Source organism: Eurytemora carolleeae, unplaced genomic scaffold, assembly GCF_000591075.1.
Source record: "Eurytemora carolleeae unplaced genomic scaffold, Eaff_2.0 scaffold516, whole genome shotgun sequence".
NCBI lineage: Eukaryota > Metazoa > Arthropoda > Copepoda > Calanoida > Temoridae > Eurytemora > Eurytemora carolleeae.
The window spans coordinates 112,485-136,343 of NW_019397079.1; the positions used below are offsets into that span (position 1 = coordinate 112,485).

The 23,859-nt window shown below is 32.7% G+C and overlaps 3 protein-coding genes across 4 annotated transcripts; all 3 read left to right on the forward strand.

Moving 5' to 3' along the window:
* The first annotated feature begins 618 nt into the window (after positions 1-618).
* On the forward strand, positions 619-7,347 carry LOC111711673 (putative ankyrin repeat protein RBE_0317). The gene is made up of 8 exons (XM_023486069.1): positions 619-854; positions 1,938-2,039; positions 2,403-2,457; positions 3,003-3,104; positions 4,402-4,530; positions 4,945-5,013; positions 6,600-6,707; positions 7,300-7,347. The coding sequence occupies exons 1-8, from the start codon at positions 814-816 to the stop codon at positions 7,345-7,347; spliced, it is 654 nt and encodes a 217-aa protein (XP_023341837.1). The 5' UTR covers positions 619-813.
* On the forward strand, positions 7,251-14,324 carry LOC111711670 (putative ankyrin repeat protein RBE_0319). Its single transcript, XM_023486066.1, has 11 exons — positions 7,251-7,352; positions 7,580-7,624; positions 8,582-8,678; positions 8,876-9,017; positions 9,420-9,479; positions 9,771-9,848; positions 10,723-10,808; positions 11,718-11,806; positions 12,556-12,644; positions 13,499-13,591; positions 14,151-14,324. The coding sequence occupies exons 3-11, from the start codon at positions 8,600-8,602 to the stop codon at positions 14,266-14,268; spliced, it is 834 nt and encodes a 277-aa protein (XP_023341834.1). The 5' UTR covers positions 7,251-7,352; positions 7,580-7,624; positions 8,582-8,599; the 3' UTR covers positions 14,269-14,324.
* A 4,766-nt stretch (positions 14,325-19,090) lies between these two features.
* On the forward strand, positions 19,091-23,804 carry LOC111711671 (uncharacterized). 2 transcript variants are annotated; one of them, XM_023486067.1, is made up of 8 exons: positions 19,091-19,207; positions 19,722-19,852; positions 20,831-20,895; positions 21,453-21,700; positions 21,863-21,929; positions 22,404-22,565; positions 23,212-23,292; positions 23,558-23,804. In XM_023486067.1, exons 3-8 carry the CDS (start codon positions 20,867-20,869, stop codon positions 23,667-23,669), a joined length of 699 nt encoding a protein of 232 aa, XP_023341835.1. In that variant the 5' UTR covers positions 19,091-19,207; positions 19,722-19,852; positions 20,831-20,866; the 3' UTR covers positions 23,670-23,804. The 2 variants fall into 2 exon arrangements, with proteins under 2 accessions (XP_023341835.1, XP_023341836.1); XM_023486068.1 differs by lacking the exon at positions 22,404-22,565.
* The last annotated feature ends 55 nt before the right edge of the window (positions 23,805-23,859 follow it).

Genomic DNA, 23,859 nt, shown 5'->3' on the forward strand with positions numbered 1-23,859 from the left:
TTAATTATGTTCATTTGAAATATTTCTTTGTGTTTAAACTATCAATTTAATTGTATGACCATAACTTCCTGAATTATAACAATTAACTGAATTTATAGAAAAATAGTTCAAATGAACCATCTATATAATGTGTTGATTTGAACTATACAGCTGATATGACATCAGTCAGTAGTTCAAATGATAGAATAGTTCAAACGAACAGTAGTTCAAATGAACAATAGTTCAAACGAACAATAGTTTAAATGAACAATAGTCCACCTAATTATCCCCCTCCCTTCAATTACCATTTTTTAAACTCTACTTAACAACCTCCCCCTCCCTCCACCATTTGTAACCCCAATTCCTCACCGTACAACTCCTCACCGTACAACAACCTCCCCCCTCCCTCCTTCATCTTCTCTATCCTTCCTTCTCTCTCTTTCCCCACCCCATCCCTTTAGTTTAGAATTATTATATTATATGTATATGTACGGAATAAACGAAATCGAAATTTCTCTATAATTTATAAAACAGAAGACGATCTAAAATATTCGCTCTAAAATTTGAAACCTACTACACGGCATATGCGCACATTTTATTTTCATTTTGTAACAATTTTAATAACTAGCAAGATTGGAGTTATTGCAACAAATTTATTCTTTAATGAAAGCAAAACAAAGAAAGTAAAGCCAAGTTTTTATTTGATAATGATGTAAACGTTTTAATTTTTAGGTCGAAAATAGAATGTTTTATAAGAAGTCACTTTAGTTCTTAAAATGATGCGCATTTCATATTATTGCATAATATAAGAATTGTTTAAAGGCTCAAATTAAAATGGATTCTAAAGATGAAATTGAGAACAGCTTAGATCCAAGGTAATTGGGTAATTTACTAATGGACGCTTTNCGGGTCCTCCTTTTTAAAATTTTCAACATGTATCTTAAATGTAACAATAAACAATCTAATAATCGGTGATGGTGATTCAATCTTTCATGGCCGCAGCGTTCCACCCCCTGGCCTGTTCTTGGCCCCCTGGCCTGGCCTGGCCTGTTGCTCAGTAATTTACTGTGTTTCAAAGAACTCTGTGGATCAAGGAACTATGTTGCTTATATTTTTTTTGTTCCAAGGTATTCTGTGGATCTAGGAACTATGTTGCTTATAAATTTATTGTGTTCCAAGGTTTTCTGTGGATCTAGGAACTATGTTGCTTATTAATTTATTGTGTTCCAAGGAACTATGTGGATTTAGGAACAATGTTGCTAATTAATTTATTGTGTTCCAAGGAACTCTGTGGATCTAGGAACTATGTTGCTTATTAATTTATTGTGTTCCAAGGAACTCTGTGGATTTAGGAACTATGTTGCTTATTAATTTATTGGGTTCCAAGGAACTCTGTGGATCTAGGAACTATGTTGCTTATAAATTTAATGTGTTCCAAGGTATTCTGTGGATCTAGGAACTATGTTGCTTATTAAGATATTGTGTTCCAAGGAACTCTTGGATCTAGGAACTATGTTGCTTATTAATTTATTGTGTTCCAAGGTATTCTGTGGGTCTAGGAACTATGTTGCTTACTAATTTACTGTGTTTCAAAGAACTCTGTGGATCTAGGAACTATGTTGCTTATTAATTTATTGTGTTCCAAGGTTTTCTGTGGATCTAGGAACTATGTTGCTTATTAATTTATTGTGTTCCAAGGAACTATGTGGATCTAGGAACAATGTTGCTAATTAATTTATTGTGTTCCAAGATATTCTGTGGATCTAGGAACTATGTTGCTAATTAATTTATTTTGATCCGAGTTATTTTGTGGATCTAGGAACAATGTTGCTATTTAATTTATTGTGTTCCAAGGTATTCTGTGGATCTAGGAACAATGTTGCTATTTTATTTATTCTGTTCCAAGGTATTCTGTGGATCTAGGAACAATGTTGCTAATTAATTTAATGTGTTCCAAGGTATTCTGTGGATCTAGGAACACGGTTCCTAACTAGCTGTGAGACTGGGAACACCTATACAGTTCTTGAATCACTTTACTTAGGTGTTGATATAAATCAAAGGTAGGAATCATTTAGCACGTGCTTTTTCTAAGTTAAAGGTTAATCTCCCCCTTGGGGATTCGAGGAAAGAATTTTCGAAGATTGGGGGGAAAAATAATCAATTCGTAATATATTTTGGAAAATAATGATTAAAAAAATTTACCCCTTGGTCATATTTTAAGTGGCGTTTCTAAACTGTTGTTTTCTTGATCTTTAAAATTTCGGCGATTAGGCACTGAATGCTAATTCCGCATTTTATTTGAATTTTCCCTTTTTACGTTTTTTAAGGACAAACATAAAATAAAAAATTAGGCCGGAGTAAAAACTTTTTTTGTTCATTTTATTTTTATTTTTTAAAAGTTTTTTCTTTTTTTTTAAATTCAGAAATTCTAAAGAAGAGTCGGGTCTAATTCTGGCAGTTAAGAATAATCATGAAGAGGTAATTTTTATGTGTTTTAAACAGTGCATAGGATCCGGAGCCGTTGGATCCACAGGATTTCGGCTTCCTGGATCCGGATCCGCAAAATTATGCGGATCCACGGATCCGGCAAAATATCAACTAAAACATGCAAAAAATAAAATTTTACTCTCAAAATCCAAATCTGAACTGAAAAAGAGAGATTATAAAAATTTCCTGATCTCTGAATGGTTAATCAAATTTTAAATAAGCGAAAAAATGCGACAAAAATTTGAAAATTCTGCTTAAAGAAATTTCAGTAAACCTTAAAGAAATGACCTGGATCCGGATTTTATCCGGATTCTTTTTTTTCTCCAGTGCGGTTCCAGGATCCGGATTCGCCTTAAAATTAAATGGATCCTAAGCACTGCTTAAAAGCGTTGTCTAGTCAAGACGTTATTAAAAATTATTTTATTTATTATAAATAAATTTAAATAAAATGACACTGATACTTATCAGGCATCCCCCTCTTTAAATGAAGGTTACTTGACATTTTGACAATCCGTTTAAAGAATCTGTTTATCCAGGTTTTAGATATTCTGCTGGAGATGTCCGATCTGAAGATAAATTTGCAGGATAAGGAAGGAGATACAGCTCTCTCACACAGCACGTGCTCGGGAAAATTAAAAGTAAGTGAGTGAGTCATGAGCAGTGAAGGGTCACACACAATGCTGAGAATCCGGATCTGTTGGATCCGCAAGATTCTTCCTGGATCCGGATCCAAGGGGCAAAATATCAACCAAAAACTGAAAAAAATACTCTCAGAACCCAAATCTGAACTTTTAAAGTGAAAGATTATAAAAGTTTCCTTATCTCTGAATGGTTCATCAAGTTTTAGCATGATGATAAGCAAACAAGGAAAAATATGAATTAACAATTTTAAATTGTTCAGTAAATCTTGAAGAAATGTTCATGACCTGGATCCGGAGCCGCATCAAAATTAATTGGATCCTACATACTGGACTCACTGAGGAGGAGGGAAGGCAAGCCGCACCCGTATAGCCTCTATCCCGCAATTTACTTACAAGCATTGAGTTGTGGCAACGGGCTCACCCATAGCGCTTCCTAGCCGCACCCTCATATCCCTCGGAAAAATTGATTATGGATTTTCTCCTATAATGCAATATTTTGTACATGCCTGCTGATGTTGATATTCCCCAAGAAATGTTTTATTAAGGAAGAGAGAAATTCAATTTTTACCAGTAAAAAACACAGCTTTGCCTAACTATCTATCTACTTATCTGATTTCAGATAACATAATCGCACGCAATACTGCGTTATTTTTGGTAAAGATTAAATTTCTCCGTACATTCAAAAACTTCTTTAGAGAAGATTAACATCAGCAGACATAATAATCATAAAAACATTTTGCCGGAGGATATAGGGGTGAGTTTAGGAAGCGCTACGGGTGAGCGCGTGGCCGCAACTCCATGTTTGTTAGTAAATTGCGGGATGGAGGCAATACGGGTGGGGCTTGCCTTAGCCCCCTCACTCACTCAAACATAATGACTTTAAACGAAAGGGTGAAATTATTTCATCGAAATTTTTTAAATTCTATTTGCACCACCAAACATTTTGACTTTAATAAGTAACATTAACTGAAGTTAAAAATTGGAGAAATCAAAACTTTAAAAATTTTCAAAAACCAAACAGCTGTATACCAACTCTACCAACGAGGCGCGCAACTAGACATTTTGTTAAGAGGGGGCAAGAGGGAAATATTTAGCACGAACATTTTTTTTGTCCCCCCCCCCCTTAAACATTTCTAGGGGGGGGGGGGGCAAAAATATGTGTATTATATTCAAACCATAAAAAACTAACCTAACCTTTTTTTCTTCTAAAAAGTATACCTTTGGGACTGAGACTAGTGGGATTTTTATCAAAAACAATAAGTGAAGAAAAGTTAACTTAATTTCTATTCGGTAGATGACGCAGAAGCTGCTGGAACACCGAGATATCGATATAAACCTGGCAGACCGAGACGGTGTACCACCGTTACACAAAGCAGTCGCCAGCACCCATTTCACACTTACTAAACTAATGTTGGAACGAGAGGAAGGAAACCTACAGTTTTAAGATTGAACTTTTTTGGTGGGGGCGGGGGGGATATTTGTTTTTAAAAACCCTGAAAACACTAAAATCTGGCTAAAAGTACAAGTAAGCTGTCAGGTGTATTAGATGCATATAAAACAAAAACATTTATATGAAAATAGTATTCAGAAATTTATTTTATCTCACAGGATTACATTTTTAAGAATTTATTACGTTCCGGGTCGAGAGAACGGGGGGGGGGGTCGATTTTTGTGCTCAGCTTTTGGGGGTGGAAAAATTGGACATCAAATTGATTTTTCCAACTTTTTTATATTTTTCACCTAAAAATGAATTAGTTTTTCCCTACAGAAAGAGGAGGGGGGAGGGGGGGATACAAACTTTGGTTAAAAAACTATGATCTGTATGGTTGGAATCTAGGACTTGAATGTTAATGCTAAAAGTAAATATGGATTTACTGCTTTAATTCTAGCCGCAGGGCTAGGCAAGGTAAGATAAATATTAAATATCTTCCGAGATATCTGAGCTTAGGAGCCGGATCCGGAAAATATCAACCAAAAACTGCAAAAACATCTTTTTTACTCCTAAAACCCTAATCTGAATTTTTGAAAAAAGAGATTATAAAAATTTCTCCATTTCTGAATGGTTCATCAAGTTTTAGAATAAAAAATAAGCGAAAAAAATAAAACCAAGCAAATTTTTTTTTGTTAAAAAAATTCAGTAAATCTTAAACAAATGACCTGGATCCGGATCCATTTTTTTCCAGTGCGGATCCAGGATCCGGATCCGGATCCGCATCGAAATTAAATGGGTCCTAAGCCCTGCGAGGAGATATAATACAGGTGAAAACATGTATGCAGTGGTCTATATAATTCCATCTCCTATCCGGATGGGATCGGGAATAAAATTACATTTTGGGGGGAAAATACAATTTCTGTGTCATTGTGAACCATCGTAAGTTGTTGGTGTACGTGTACTACACTTCATAAATGTGTACTGCTTTTGGGATGTTCAAAATAAAAACTACCTTGGAACTTTTCTTTTTCTACAACTTGACATCGTAGTTTCACTTGTTTACAACAACAACACTTGTTTACAACAACATCACTTGTTTACAACAATAACACTTTTACAACAACAACACTTGTTTACAACAACAACACTTGTTTACAACAACAACACTTGCTTACAACAACAACACTTGTTTACAACAGCAACACTTGTTTACAACAACAACACTTGTTTACAACAAAAACACTTGTTTACAACAACAACACTTGTTTACAACAACAACACTTGTTTACAACAACAACACTTGTTTACAACAACAACACTTGTTTACAACAACAACACTTGTTTACAACAATAACACTTGTTTACAACAATAACACTTGTTTACAACAACAACACTTGTTTACAACAATAACACTTGTTTACAACAACATTACTTTTTACAACAACATGGTTTTTTTCTGCCACACACATCAATCAATCAACATTTGGGATCGAGTTGGACGGTATTATATAGAAATCTAAATCTTAAAATTCAAAAAGCACTAAACGGAAAGAAGTTCCTTAGGGTTTTTGCAATTACGCGCACGAGGTTGACAAATTTTTGAAAATTTGATTACAGCCTCCTAGATTCCTGAGAAACTTCGTTCCGTTCGGTGCCATTTGGATTTCAAGATTTTAATTATTTAAAAGTATCCTATAGACTGCTGCTTGTACGTTACTAACAGCCGGCCAAACTGTATTTTAGAGAAATGTAACAAAAAAAAGTTTCATTTGACTCTCTTGGTGTCATAGAATCGGAGATATTGGTGGCATATCCCTCGATTTATCCTTAAGACAAACAACAATTTGCGAAAAAATTGCGCTAAACTTTGCTTGGTTGCGAAGTATCGAAAAGATCCGCGAAATATACTGACACCGTGGTTTTCTTATTGAAAGAGACAAAGAATTTTTTACATTACAGCTTGCACAAATAAAAATATTTGAACGGATGCTTAGTTTTTATTCTAACTTAGGTTATTATGTATATTTTAAAATGGGGTAACACTGATCTTAATTTTCAGATTGAATTCGTGGAACTCCTTCTTGGTAGAACGGATATTGAAGTGAATCACGTGGAGGGGAACAACTGCTCGGCTTTGATGATTGCTTGTATGCACGGATATGTCCAGGTGGATAATCTTTGTGACAGAAACAATCTCAAGAACTGACGAGGGTCAACCCAGACCGAAATATATTTTCAATAAATGTGGAACTAACATCTACTTTTTTTTTACTTTACAGAGGTTTGGTCCATCACCATCATCGAATTTTAAATATTTTTTTTACTTTACGGGTGCGGGGGTAAAAACTAGTCATGTAAATCGCAAAAATATTTCAAATAAAATTAACCTTTAAATTCTGTCAAAAGTTTTCTTGGGTGGGAAAATTCAATAAATATATAGATACTAAGCGTTCTGGGCACTGTGCAGGCATGCCCATCTTCTATTTCAATTGTGAACATTTTCTCTTTGTACACATTGTAAAACTAAAACAAAAAAGTTCGCGGATTTTATAAAAAAAAAGATTCTTGGATTTTCAAAACTTAATGAAAGTCGAATTTTGTTAGAGGCTAATTTTTGAAATTTTAACCATTCATAAACCTTCCCTGGGGTCATGTGAGGTCACCTAGGGTCATGTGAGGTCACACAAAAGAATTGGGCCAAACAGACCGACAAGCAAAGTATATATTGATATATTTAAATTAAAAATGATCTGAATTAGGGTATTCGTGCCTTATCACTGCCTGCTATCAGAACCAACTTCAGTTAGTTAAGGTCATTTTTGGATATCCTATTTTGACTTATTTCCATAGAAACAGCTTCTTTAAATTTCTTAAATCTGCCAGCTAATAGATTTTAAAATGATGAAATGCTAAGCTCCCTCATAGAAAAAATGTAAGTCCCCCTCTGGACAAATTCCTGACTACGTCCCGTCCCCAATCCCAAAAAAATGGGGAATTATTCGTATATGAATATAAGTGAATACTCCCTTTAATCTTTAGATTTTGTTGAATCGAGTGGATTTAGACACTACCTGGCAATCTAAGGAACAGCAAATTATCAAGAAAATCTATTAAAACCGAAACTTCCAAACTTGGAAACCCTTTAGAGAATGTAAGCGTAATTTTAAGTGACCTTCCATGCAAAGATGGCCATGCCCGATCAACAATCTTTATCTGATCAATAATGTAGAATACAGTGTCGTTTTTCTAGGGTTAAAAGTATTGAATTCTGATATTTCCTACATGGTTTACTACAGTATAAAATGCGCAATAAGAGCCACAATAGAAAATAATCGGTTTCAAAATTATAATCATTGATATCTAATACATACTTGATTAGAACAAGTTTTAAGTGGTACATTGTGAATCAGGTGTTGCCATCTTTAATTTGAGGGTCACTTGAAATTTGAAATTACGGCTACTGTCCATTAAAAGAGGTAGTCTCATTATTAGTAAGGGTGGGACAATTCGGCACTTTTTTCATATCCTTTCAGCACGTTTCTTAAATAATTTTCTATAATTAAAAAGCAAAACAAAAATTTACATTTTTTCTTTTTGCACTTTTAAATTCATGCGGCGCATCACGTTTTTGTAAACATTAAATGATTAGTGCAAGCAAACATTGTTTTTCTTCAGAACATGTCGATATGGACACCAAAAACTCCGTATTGAAACACTGAATTCAGAAATGTCAAAATCTTAAAAAACGGTTTAAAATAAAATAAGTTAAAGGCAAAAACGGAATTTTAGCGGAATTTTGCCAAATTCTTTCAAAATTTTAGTTTTTGGCCATAGATCAACCAATTTTCACGATCAGTGGTTAGAGGCACAACTTTAGACAGTAGACACCCATGTCGAGATGTTTAGAAAATACTGAAAAATCGCCCTCCATTTGTTACTGTCGGTTTTTTTGTAAGTTTAATTAAACCATTTTTGAAGCGTGTTGGTAATTTTTGAAAAAATTTCATGTTGTCCCAGTGCTATTATTTGCTTTGGTTAAAGGACGGAGACAGTTTACTGATGATGTGCTGTGTCCGGGGGTACACGGAGATAATTGAAACTCTGCTCACTAGGACGGATTTGGATATAAACCATACAGGTATCCTGCTCATAATGCAGTTATCCTGCTCATAATTCAGGTATCCTGCTCATAATGCAGGTATCCTGCTCAAAATGCATCATAATGCAGGTATCCTGCTCATAATGCTAGTATCCTGCTCCTGCGGGGTTAACATACAGTTAAAATACATGATTTTGAATGCAATTTATAAAGCTTCATACTTTTTAATTTCCTAGGACAGCGAGGGTTGTCTCCCCTGATGCTTAGCTGTGTTGAAGGCCATGAAGATATAGTTCGGGTGCTTCTCCACCATCCTAATATCAATATTAATCTCCAGGGCAAGGATGGAGTAACAGCCCTCGGCCTCGCCTGTCTCAGGTCTAATTAATGGACTGTTCAATAGTAATTATACAATGGGAGATATTTTTAGTTTTCAATGTTGACGAAATTGTACATTGTATCTCTGATAGGGAATTAATGGGTGCGGTCGAAAGTCCCACATTCCACTCGTTTAAAGCAGGGTCATCTGAAACTATTAATTCAATCCCTTGAAATGGGTGTAGAAGAAAAATTAGCAAAATTTGGAAAATTAATTTATTTTTAGAGGGGGAAAGTATCAAAAAGGATGAAAAAATTCTATTTTTCCTGCCAATTCTCCTTGTAATTCTGAAAATACATAATTCAATAAATTCTTAATTAATTCTTAAAATAAAATAATTAATTGTCTTTGAGGGATATTAATAAAGTTTTTCTCATGAATTATTAAATTTTTGTATTAAGAGGAGATCTGGGAATTGTAAAAATGCTTCTGCAGAAACCAGAACTAGATATAAACATTAGGAAAATATTAAACATTTAACTAAACATTAACAAAGTGGGCCCCCCCCCCCCTCCCCTCCCATATCTTCCATTATATATATTTATTTATTTACACTTTTTTAATGTAGAAAGTTAACATTGAGAGTTTTGCATTAAAACTGATAAAATTTAAGTTTTTCAATGTTTATGATTTGTAGTATTTATCTATTTATATATTTATTTATTTACACTTTTTTAATGTAGAAAGTTAACATTGAGAGTTTTGCATTAAAACTGATAAAATTTAAGTTTTTCAATGTTTATGATTTGTAGAAGTTCCGACGGTGTTTCACCGTTTACCGTTTCTGTGATAAAAAACCATATTCAGTTGAGCAACCTTCTTTTAACCAGGAATACATTCTAGTAGATCTCTAATTTAGGGAAGTTTGGGTGCATTGCGCCACAACTAAATGGTATAATTTTTTATCAAAAAAAAAACATGATTAAAGGGACTGTAAAGGAAAAATGAAAGGGGGTATAGGCTGAAAGCTAATCACTTTAGGTCTTGATCGCGACCCATGAAAGTTTTATCTGATGTTCCTGTCTCGAGAAATTGATAAAAAACTGTGTTAAAATTATACGAAAGTTCATATATGTAAAAATTAGAAAATCTTAAACTTAAATCACGCCACCAGAACTATCACCAATGGCAGAGCAGTTTACTGGTCACGTGTCTCCGCCTGTATCACGTGACCACTTTACTGCACTGCCATTGGTGGAATTTCTGGTCAAGCAATACGGACGTATAAATAATATTATGAATTAAATCTATTAAAAATAGAAATAACAAATATAAAATTAGAATTGGAGTAAACCTAAGTTACAATTAGCTTTCTCTGGGATATAATCGTTTTCAGATTAGTTGCATATTTGCTGAATTTGATCTATTTAAACCCACTACTTTTATACAAAATTGTATTTCTCGAGATAAGAACATCAGATATGACTTTTATGGGTCGTGATCGAGAGCTAAAGTGATTAGCTTTCAGCCTATACCCCCTTTCATTTTTCCTTTACAGTCCCTTTAAAAAGTTTTTTTTTCAGTTTTTGGTTGATCTTTTTCCCCTTTTATCTGGATCCGTGGATCCGCATATTTTTGCGGATCTGGATCAGGAAGCCAAAATCTTGCGGATCCAACGGATCCGGATCATAAGCACTGGTTGGAGCCATCGGTGCGTACTATAAATACCCCGTCGAAACGTTATCTATATTGTGTTGACCGTAGACCTGACCTGAACCTGAGTGTAGAAGATACTGAACCTGGTCTAGATCCTCTTCATATTGCAGCCTGTAAAGGACAAGTTCAACTAGGAACAATACTTATTCTTTTTATCTGAAAAAAATGATATACAAGGTGTTCAACATCATTTCGGATCGATATGGCTCTAAATTGCGATTTTCGGGACTAATCAGAAATTTTAAGAAGAATGAATCATTTACAAAAATTGTATTAGCCAAATATTAATTTGCATTCAGAAAACATAAAGTTTTTCGATTATTATGTGCGTATTCAATATTCATCGTTAAATCTTAGAGATAATCCAATATGACATGGATAAATGATTTAATGATTTAATGATTTAATGATTTAATGATTTCATGATTTCATGATTTCATGATTTCATGATTTCATGATTTCATGATTTCAAAGAATCAAAGAATCAAAGAATCAAAGAATCAAAGAATCAAGGAATCAAGGAATCAAGGAATCAAGGAATCAAAGAATCAAAGAATCTAAGAATCTAAGAATCTAAGAATCTAAGAATCTAAGAATCTAAGAATCTAAGAATCTAAGAATCTAAGAATCTAAGAATCTAAGAATCTAAGAATCTAAGAATCTAAGAATCTAAGAATCTAAGAATCTAAGAATCTAAGAATCTAAGAATCTAAGAATCTAAGAATCTAAGAATCTAAGAATCTAAGAATCTAAGAATCTAAGAATCTAAGAATCAAAGATGAACCAACGATGAACCGACGATGAACCGACGATGAACCAATAAATTAAAAGTCCAATCGATCAATCAAACAATAAACAAATCAGCCAATCAACAAGTTGATTGATTATGAACCATTTTCTAAATCCACTAATATGTAACTAAATCAACCGTCTTGTAGCTAAATCAATCAACTCATAATTAAATCAACCAACTTATAAATCAATCAGTAACCCATCCAGCTAGATGTTAAAATTTTGAAAAATCATAAGAGTTGTGTCTGTAGTTAGAGATTTAATATGTTTTGGTTGTAATATTAATAGAAGACATGGCTCATCCTTTACAGTTATACCAGCTGTTATTATGAAATGTCAGGTAAACTACAGGGAGCCCCACGAAGCATGACAGTAGCAAGACGAATTGAATGTCGTCTTCAAACTCTTGAGTTTAATTGTGACATTCAGTCTTAAACTTTCTTTCTAATATGTGATTCTTAAAACAATAACCACAAGTATTCCTAGTCCTGGCAATTCTAAAATGTAGTCTGCAGCTTTTATGCTGTCAATTTTACTAGATTTCAATTTTATTAAATTAAACAAAAACTTTCAAAATCTGAATAAAATTCTTTATATCTCCGATAATATTGAAAGCACAAAAAAAGGCAGACCACATTTTGGAAATGTTAGGAGTAGGGGTATTTTGTTAATATTAACTCTAGAATTTTACTTCTTATATAAAGGTTATGAATAAATGCAGTTAATTATTTTAAAGATCAAAAACGACCTTCAATTCGTCTTGCTGCTGTCATATTTCGTGGGAAACCCTTCATAAAAATAGATATTATGCTAAATGAGGAAAAGTTAATGGGTATCGGAAACAACAAATGAACTTTATGATAAACTGTATCTCAAATTGACCAAAAAAAATTTAATTTAGCGTTCATATTTTCATTTATTTTCTGAGAGCATCGCTCTTGAAAATATACAGTAAATACCTCTTATACATTTATAGTTTATATATTTTTTTTTTATATAATTTCAATTTTTTGTACAGGTTGGAAATTATTAAACATGATGCGAAGTATCCTTGAACTACTGATATCCATATATAATTATTGTATCCAGGATATAAATAAGATGCGAAGTATCCTTGAACTACTGATATCTGCTGGTGCACGACCTACCCTGGATCATGTAACTATCGCCGTATTGAGGTAACATGTTTTGTTAAGGTGCTAATCCCTGGAAACAGGGGTGAAACTGCGTGCGGGCGGCCATTTTATGTGCTGGTCTAAGCTTTCTCTCTCTACTCTCCTGATGTTTATCTTATCATCTTTATATTGTTTCCAGAGTTCCTGATGTTTATCCTTTGATCTTTATATTGTTTCTATAGTTCCTGATGTCTATCCTTTGATCTTTATATTGTTTCTATAGTTCCTGATGTCTATCCTTTGATCTTTATATTGTTTTTAGAGTTCCTGATGTTTACCCTTTGATCTTTATATTGTTTCTAGAGTTCCTAATGTTTATCCTTTGATCTTTATATTGTTTCTAGAGTTCCTAATGTTTATACATTGATCTTTATATTGTTTCTATAATTCCTGATGTTTATCCTTTGATCTTTTGTTCCTAGAGTTACTGATGTTTACTGTTTCCAGAGTTCCTGATGTTTATCCAAAAATCTTTATAGTGTTTCCAGAGTTCCTGATGTTTACCTTATGATCTTTATAGTGTTTCTAGAGTTCCTAATGCTTATCCTATGATCTTTATATTGTTTCTATAGTTCCTGACGTTTATCCTTTGATCTTTATATTGTTTCTATAGTTCCTGATGTTTATCCTTTGATCTTTATATTGTTTCTATAGTTCCTAATGTTTACCCTTTGATCTTTATATTGTTTCTATAATTCCTGATGTTTATCCTTTGATCTTTATATTGTTTCTATAATTCCTGATGTTTACCCTATGATCTTTATAGTGTTTCTAGAGTTCCTAATGTTTATCCTATGATCTTTATATTGTTTCTATAATTCCTGATGTTTATCCTTTGATCTTTATATTGTTCCTAGAGTTCCTGATGTCTATCCTCTAATCTTCAAAGCCATGGTTTCTCCTCTTTCTTTACTCAAATCCTCAAGACAAGCTGTATTCAATCAACTAAGGTTATTATTAAATCAATTAAATATTTACCTATTAAATCAATCAATCAATAATTGGCTAGTTGTATAATTTCTCAATCATTTGATAAATTGATTATCTCAAAAATAAGTCCATTAGTAAAAACTTTTTGGTTAATTATCAATCAATCAATTGATTAGTTTATAATAAATGAAATTATTAGAAGTACAGTAAATCAATAAATTAACTGATAAGCGATATAAATCACCGAATTGATTAGTCATATGGGCAGGCAAATCGATCGGTGAATTGATTAGTTTCTACTAAATTAATCATTCACATTTCTATGATAAATCAATCAGTCTCTTAAGTAGTCAATTAGTTTTACGAAAAATCAATCAATTAACCAGTTGATAAGTGATATAATCGATCATTCACTAGTCCTACAATAAAACAATTGATTATTGATAAGTTATGATAATCAATCAATCCATTGATAAGTCCTACAGTAAATCAATTAATAAAGTAAATAGTTGTTTTTCTTAAAATAAATTAATTCAAATTTTTTTATTATTATTTATTTTACTTTTCTCATTTTTTCAGAATTGTGTCAGAGGGGAGGAATATTGGTGGTCTAGTAGATCAATTGAATACTGAGATACCAGCAACACTAGTACAGTTTCTCAAATTTGATCAACCTCTAGGCAATGACATCCAATAGTTTTTTGAATTTTTTTTTTGTTGCTTAAAAATTGATTCGCGCATTTCTGCATCAGTGACAAAGAAGGGACAAGTCAGAAAAAAACCTACAAGCAAGAAAAATGGCGATAATATTCACATTATTGATCCGTAAAAGGGGCTGTTTAAGCGTAATTTCAATTGGTCCTCCATGCTATGATGGAAATGTCCGATTTATGACGGTACCTTGAAACCTTTTGTCTGGTCAAGTATGAATTAGATATGCAGATTTTTTTGTTTTAACTGTTTATTTTCTTTTGTGGTTTCTCTGCAAAAAAATATGCGCATTTCTTGCGTGTACGAAACAATGGATAAATTCACAGAAATGATCACTTTATGCTTACCTTCCACTTTTTTGATCAGATTAAGGATTCAAGGGTACCGTTGTGAATCGGGCGTTGCTATCTTTGCTTGGAGGGTCAGTTTAATTACGCTTACAGTTGTGAATTCTTTTTTTTTGAAGAATCTTCATAAATTGCATAAAATAATAGTTTTCAATATTCTCTCAGAAAAGTTGCTTAAATTATATTTTAATTCTAATTAATGTAATCTAAATATTTATTTATCAAAAATAAGGTGCAAATTATTTCTTTCCAAGAAATATATACATTGTGATAAAATAAAAATTTTCAGATACAAATTTGAAGAATGCTGGGATATTGAACGGAGTAGATTAAAATGGATAATAAAGGCAAGGGAAGAAATGGAATATGTGAGCAATCTATCAGGAAATAAACTGGATATTTTAGATGTACTTTTATTCACTGAAGGATGTATTCACACACAAAGATTTACATACATTTAATATAAAATCGGACCTTTCCATGCATGGTTCATTGGGACATCAAAATATTTCATTTGTTTCTTAACTAACATTTTACTTTGATTAGATAGATTGACAAAACAATCCTTTGCAATGAAAGGTAAATTTTCTGCCAAGAACTGTGTTAAAGTCAGTTTGCATAAATTGGAAAGGAATCTAATGCAAAGCTTAGAACTTGCTTCAATAGTCTCATATAGAAAGACACACATCTACTAGCTAACATAGTTTTTCATGTAAACATTGTGAAATACTTTCAATCAAGTTCCCATGCGTATCTCTAGGCATATTAAAAATAATTGAAAATAATTGAAACTTAAATATGCATATATATTTATGCCAAGTATATCTGATAAGTAAAATACAGATTATTATTGCCAAGTTTATAAAGTTAAAATAATCCAGGGACATAATATTGAACCAGGGATATAATATTGAACCAGGGGTATAATATTGAACCAGGTATATAATATTGAACCAGGGATATAATATTGAACCAGGGATATAATTTTGAACCAGGGATATAATTTTGAACCAGGGATATAATATTGAACCAGGGATATAATATTGAACCAGGGATATAATATTGAACCAGGGATATAAAATTGAACCAGGGATATAATATTGAACCAGGGATATAATATTGAACCAGGGATATAATATTGAACCGGGGCTATTATATTGAACCAGGGATATAATATTGAACTAGGGATATAATATTGAACCAGGGATATAACATTGAACCAGTGACATAATATTGAACCAGGTATATAATATTGAACCAGGGATATGATATTGAACCAGGGATAAAACATTGAACCAGGGATATAACATTGAACCAGGGATATAATAATGAACCAGTGATATACAATATTGAACCTGGTATATAATATTGAACCAGGGATATAACATTGAACCAGGGATATAATATTGAACCAGGGATATAATATTGAACCAGGGATATAATATTGGACCAGGGATAAAGTATTGAATCAAAAATATAATTTTGAACCAGGGATATAATATTGAACCAGTGATATAATATTGAACCAGGGATATAATATTGAACCAGGGGTATAATATTGAACCAGGAATATAATATTGAACCAGGGATATAATATTGAACCAGGGATATAATATTGAACCAGGGATATAATATTGAATTAGGGATCTAATATTGGACCAGGGATATAGTATTGAATCAGAAATATAATTTTGAACCAGGGATATAATATTGAACCAGGGATATAATATCAAACCAGGGATATAATATTGAACCAGGGATATATAATATTGAACCAGGGATATATAATATTGAACCAGGAATATATAATATTGAACCAGGGATATATAATATTGAACCAGGAATATAGAATATTGAACCACATAATGTTGAACCAGGGATATATAATATTGAACCAGTGGCCGAATTTAAAGAATTTGATCGGCGGTTTAAATTTAAGCCGCGGTTTAAATATGGTTGGTTCCACTTAAAATTGTATTAAATGTTTCAAGATTTAAGCCGGCGCTAAATTTAAACCGGGTTTTGGCGGATTTAAACCGCGGCTCAAATTCTTTAAATTCCATCTCAGGAATATATAATATTGAACCAGGGATATATAATATTGAACCAGGAATATAGAATATTGAACCGGGGATACATAATTTTGAACCAGGGATATATAATATTGAACCAGGAATATCATATTGAAGCAAGGAAATAAGCAGAAACTGGTTTATTGTGCCCGTTTCGGGAATTTTAGCGTTTTTTCCTGAATACGATACCTAGATCACAGGAATTGTTCAGCTATTAACATGATGGGGCAAATTCTCCATGCGCACCTCTTTAATACACTTGAGTTTCTTATATTCTGTATTTCAGGTATATCGTTACAGAGCTGAGACCTGTGAACTGAAAAACAATACATCAGTCACGGGTTAAATAAATAATAAATTAGTATTAGAATTGTTTAAATGAATAAAATTAGCCAAGTTTACATTAAAATTTGCTCCAGGTGTGCTAAGTGTGATTATGTTGTAACAACAATTATGAATTGAGATAACACTTACAATGTGCTAAATGTTAATAAATTGCAACAAATATATATGAATTCAATTTTTTTTCATTCCACTTTAAAAAAATCTTCCTCCCCTAATTTGCTTACTTTTTTATAAATTTCTAGAAAGTATTTGTTACATTATCTTTATTTTTAATTTTTAATAATTTTGGTCATTTTCTGTAGGACTGATGAGGATATGAAATATATCGAAATTAATTTCCAAACCCGAGTTTTTCTACCTGTGAGAGTGAAACCTTTTTTTGCCAGTTTGGGCAATTTACATATGAATTACTAGCCTTATAGGGCGCTTCGCGCCCATCTTCTAAATTAATTGTGAACATGTTCTCTTTGTGTACATCGTAAAACAAAACAAAAATAATTCGTGGATTTTCACAAAAAATTTCGTGGATTTTCAAAATTTTCAAAAATTTAATGAAGATCGAATTTTGATGGAGACAAATATTTGAAATTTTGATCATTCATAAACCTTCCCTGGGTTCCCTAGATGTCCCACAAAAAATTTGGGCCCGGTCGGTTCAGCCGTTTTGACGTTTATTGGATACAAACAAACAAACAAACAAACAAACAGACAAACAGACAGACTAGCCAAATTTATATATGAATTAAGCTAACACTTACAAAGTTGATTAGGCCGGAGAATTTAATAGCTCTAAAGTTGGATGATCGTTACCAGCTGTCTCTTATACATAACTAGAAATAATAAGATGAGTTTATATGATGGCTTATCATGTGTTAGAGGAGATAGTCACATTTTCGTCTTTAATTATTCACAAAGATCACACGAAACTTGATTATATACCTTTATCTGCTTAATAGCAGCAGTCCCGGTTTAGAGAAGCAGAGGAGATGCTTCCGACGGGACTTCTCCAATAGGGAGGTAGTGAAGATGATGATTGGATCCGAATAAGGTTGAGTTAAACATCAGATCTCAATCTCGAGGACAATGATGAGATCTAAATAAGATTAAGTTAGACATTAGATCTCATCTTGAGAGCAGCTTCATATTTAATCTTCACCTTTATCTGCTTAATAGCGGCAGTCCCGGTTTAGAGAAGCAAGGAAGACGCTTCCGACGGGACTTCTCCATGTAGGAGGTGAAGACAATGATGCCCAGCAGGGAGATACTCTGCAGGCGGTTTGGTTCAGCTCGACAGGTTCATCGTGCTTCCAGCTGCAAACAGGCAGTCTGCAGCTTGTGTAGCTGAATCTGCTCTATCAAACTCTCGTTAGATTGAAGAGATCATCCTCGTCCAGGAGTACGGCGTGGGTAGATCAGAGGAGGAGGAGGTCTACGAAATAAGGGAGTAATTAGTCTCGGATAAGCTTCAAAAGTTCTAAGTTATTTAAGAACGTATTATCACTTGTTAATTCATTAGTTCATGGTTCAGGTCAGGCGTTGAAATACGAGAATGATCTGGATTCACTTTATACAACATCCATAAGTTTTAAAGAGCTTAAATTCGAAAGGTTTAGGCAGTGTTTACGTTTACATTTAATTAAGATGTTTTATAAACCTAGTATTGCACAACCTGGAGTACTAAGACAGGATAACGCAGTTATCCTAGCCCATTGTGGTCTGAAATATATAGACCATTAAAATGATTTTTTAAGTTATAGGCTCTTTTTCAAGTATAAATCTAGATGTTGTAAAAAAGCTTTTTAGGCTTGAGAATATAAAACTTTTAGGCCAGAGTGATACATTTAAAGTAAAAATTTAGTTAGACTCAGATAAAAACTCAGGTATAAGCTCGAGTAACTATTTTTATATAGGATGAACAAGTTAGAATAGATGAGTAGGTCTTCATGTGCTTCTTCAGATCACAATTTCTGGATTCAACCTGAACATCAAGATTTAAGAAAAGATCCGTAGATCTTACATTTATAATATTCAGTTTAATCAAAAGGAGCCGGTCAGCTGAATTCCAGCAGCTGTGGGAAGGAGTAGATGTGAACTGTGAGTTCCTTGTCCCTTCTGACCCACCCCCTTGGCTAGATCAACAACTGTATCAACGAGGACTTGAGTAATTATAATCATTTTCAACTACTAAACAGGGAAATTAAGGGAGCTTTACTTTACCAGTTTTGCTTGCAAATCATCAAGAGCGCAACGAGGAATGTTCATTTAGACAAAATTGGTAAAGGGAACTTGTGGTTCAGTAAAATTGTTATTTTACCGTAAAAGTAGAATTGTACACCACTTTTTGTCTTTTGAGATGAAAATGCGCGTTTTTTCCCACAAATATTTCGCAGAGTGGATGTTTTTTTTATAACTGTCCCAAGGAATGTTAAGTAACTAAATTTTCCTCTGATGGAGGAATATTAGTTCAGTAATATTGGCCCAAAGGCGGTAAAATATTCAATTCTGCTTCTTAAAAACATTAAAATATAAGTCAGCTGTTTTCCACGGATTTAAAACTTAATTGCTTCAAATCAAAAGTTTTGGCGTTGTTTTCTCTCATGCAAAAGAAACTGTTGCCATAAGAAATTTCTACATTAAGTGGTTTATTTTAAATATTAATATTTTTGACTATTTAGGTTTGTGAATGATAATTATGTTGGTATCGTGATGAGTAACGGAGAAGCTCTAGTTTCTGGTTTATGTATTCCAAGCTTTTATAAAGCTCTTCTCTTCTCCGGTCAAACTAATGCTAAAAGAGCAGCTTTAGGTCAGTTTTGTTTATGTTTAAAGGGACAGTAAGCCTAATTTCAAGTGACCCTCTTTCAAAAGAGTGACATACCTTAAAAGCTTTGTGGGATGAAGTATGACTTGGATATAATTGAATATGTTTTTTTTCCACCGATTTATTTTCACTTGAGGTTTCTCGTAAAAAGTAAATCTTGTATTTCTGGTTTCAGACACGTTGGAGAAATTATCAACATTAAACATTTAAGCGAGAAAAACAACGTTAACTTCCCTAATAAATACGACAACAGTAACAACGTTAACTTCACTAATAAATACGACAACAGCAACAACGTTAACTTCACTAATAAATACGACAACGGTAAGGAGGGGGGGGGGTTAACTCTTAAAAATATACACCCTTGACATAATGGCATTTCCAGTGCGTTTCAAACTTTGTCTAATTAAGATTGTATGATCCATCGACACATTTCTCTTTAAAAATTGGTTATTTTAATTTTTTTGAAAAAAGGGAGAAAATGTCAGAATACTTTTGAGGTAGAAAAGCAACGATATATTTTACATTATAAACCATAAGTACTTGGGCATACCCCTCTTTGAATGGGAGTGGAGCCGCCGGAGCGTCACTTTGAATTACCAACACAGTTCCTTTAAGTATTGCATCAAAATATATTAAATAATATAATTATAGACTTCCAAATGAAGTTCTGGATATTTAAAATAAAATTATTTACTTCTTGAAAATATGTTCTGAATTTTTGGAATTCAAGGTTTATCTATAAAGCTTGAGGTTATAGAATGATATAAAAGTTAATGAATTTAATAATATAATTTATGAAAATTTTCTGATTGCAAATCTTTTGAAAACACTCTTTTCTCCAGATTTGGAAGAGAAAATTATTTATTTTTATTTTCTTGCAACGAATAAACAACATTTCAACTTTAAAGTTTTCAAAAAGCCATTTAAAAAATATTTATTGTCTAATCTTTCTTTTTTAAGTCTGAGTCGAATAAAAGTTTAAGAACTGTCACAACAATGCACAAACGTGTTGCAGATAAAATGAGGTATTTAAAAAAACTGACAGTGTACTGCTTCTGCTGTACTGTGTAAACTGTAAAGTCTGTGCTGTACACTAGTTTCCGTGTACACTGTACATGTAATTCTTGATTTTTTCTGTTTAACCTTTTCTTATTTTCTTGTTTTAGAATATTTAGCTTGGAAGCTGCAGTTATTGATGTGTTTTCAGTTAATTAGTTCTACCAATGCTTTTTTTCAATGGTCAAAATTTGGCATATCGTGTAAAAGAGCAAATATTTTCTAAATTTTACTTATTCTAAACATTTGCTTTACTTTCACTTAGTTCTGACCCTGACAGAAGATATATGCAAAAAAGCTATTAAAATACGATCCAAAAATGTTGCAAAAACAAGCGTGTTGTAACGATCGTGTCTGGATCGTTTTTTCGTTTTTGCAAAGTTTAATAAAATACTTTAACCTGACATAGATTTGAAATATTGAAATGGTTCAAGACGATTAGCAGCACTAGGCGCCTTTGTGGAAATCTTCGAATTTTTAGGATTAAAGAAAAAAACGTATTTGGGTTAAAACACTTTTGTTTCAGGAGTGCAGGCGATGATTTTGAAGAAATAGTTCGAAGTAAAAGTGAACCCATTGTAGAACAAGATCAAGCGGAAATACTTTTCGCGGATTTATTCCAGTTACGCCTTCAGTCACGTGATACATATCCAGAATACGAATACTTTGTAAACAATAAGCTGAAGTTTACCCAGTTTGACATGGTGTTGGTTCAAATAGCATTCTTCGGAGGCGTTCTGCTTTACCCTGAGTGGTACGGGTTTAACGGCTCAGGTCAGTAAATTACAAGTTAAATATTAGTGTCGCAAGGTGTCTCTGTGTTTAAAAACTACTTCTTACTACATCATTTCATTGTCCGTAATAGAAATATCAACCTTCTCTTTGTATTTTCTTTTGTTAATTCAATACTTTTTTGTTGATTTAACTGTCGTTCAGATGAAGAATTGCGGGGTTTCTTGCATGTTTGGAGAGTTTTTGGTTACTATCTTGGAATAACTGATAGGTAGAATTGTTTATTTAATTGGTATTTAGACTGGTTTGTTGGTCGTGGATAAATATGACATTTGATTGGCCAATTGAAGAGTTTTTTTATTTTGATCAAATTTGATTGGTCACGTTAATGGTCTTTAGATAAGACGTCTGATTAGGCATTATATTTGACATATCGGAATGATCAGTTAATCAGTTGATCAGTTGATTGATTATTTGATGAGTGGTTATTTAAATGGACAAATAATAAGTTGTTTAAATGTGTCATATGATCAGCCGTTTAATTGATTATTTGATCAATCATTTGATTTGTAATTTGGTAAATTAGACAAAGTATTGAACTTATGTTTTTTTTATAAATGAGCTCATTTCTCTTGATACATTGTTTTGCATTCAGTCATTTTAAATGCATTTAAGAATAATTAAATATTGTTTTCCTTTCCTCCTTTTCAGGAAATTATTTAATTAAAGTAAATCCATTGTTTAGATTTAACGGCGCCCAGTTTGATGTTGAAGTGTGTCGAAGGCTTGGTTATGAATTGATTGAGTTGATAATTAAACCATCATGTCTTAATATTGATTACCAATCTATCTATCTCGGGCAGAAGATATTTAAATATCCGGCACAATATTACGTTTGGATTTACAGGTTTTCTTTTAGATTTGAAATAAATTTAGCCTGAAGACTTTTGTGAATACTAGTGCTTAGGATCCATTTCGTTTTCGTCCGGATCGGAATCCTGGATCCGCCCTGAAAGAAATTGATTCTGTTCCATGAACGTATCTTAATGGGTTTACTGATTTCTGTTTATCTAATAGAAGAATTTTTAATTTGTTTTTCCTTTTTTTAAAATCATTTTCATGCTAAAACTTGATGAACCATTCACAGATCAGGACTTTTTAAATTCTCTTTTTTCCACAGCTTAGCTTTGGATTTTGAGAGAAAAAAGTTTATTTTTGCAGTTTTGGTTGATATTTTCTCCATTGGATCAGGATCTGGATCCTAAGCACTGCTTATGAAGAAGGAAGAAAACTGCAAGACTATTATGAACATGAAATACAGCTTCTTACATACATATATTTGTATATATGTAAATGTTAGCTAAAGCAGGCAAAATGGCTGGACCGAATTGGCTGATTTTTTTAAGGGAACCCATGCTTTAGATGGAGAAAAGCTGTTTTAGATAGAAAAAGGACCACATCATTAAAATTGCTTCTTAGATGAAGGTTTATCGGGCAATTTTTTAGAAGTTCTGAACTAAAAGCAGAATGTCAGTAAATATATATTTATTAAGAACCTATTGTATGACGGGATTAGAGTTGGGTCAGCTTTGGAAAAGTTTTACCTGGAAACAGTGCTCTTCGTATTATATCAGGTCGGAAAATAAGAATTTAATAATTGACGTTATTTCAAGGGACTCTCCCTTTTTATAGATTTCCAGGTCTGATTCACAAGGATACACTTAAAAACTTTGTCTGATAAAGAATGCATAAGATATTCATCTTTTGCAATTTGATAATGGATTATTCAGTTGTGTAACCCAGAGCTTCATAATTAATTATCAAATAGGAAGAGATGAATATCTCATGTATTCTTGATCAGCTGCTTCAAAAAAATGTTACAAACAATACTGTGTTTAGGTCTTGGTTCAGTTCCTACATCTATCCTTGGATTGGAATAAAGCAAGTTTTCAACAAAATAGTGCTCACATCACTCAACGTTTTCTTGGAAAAATTTAAGAAAAAAGATTGATTTCTATTAAAAAATTATTTAAATTGTAAATTATGTATATTTGATATATCTATTATTAATCATTAACACTGAGATCCGTGATTATCAGGGTTTAAAAATACCAAATTATGATGAACAAACTGAAACTATTCCGGGGTATCTACTTTTTCAGTCCTTAAAACCCTTAACTTGCAACTCCCTCCCATTTTAA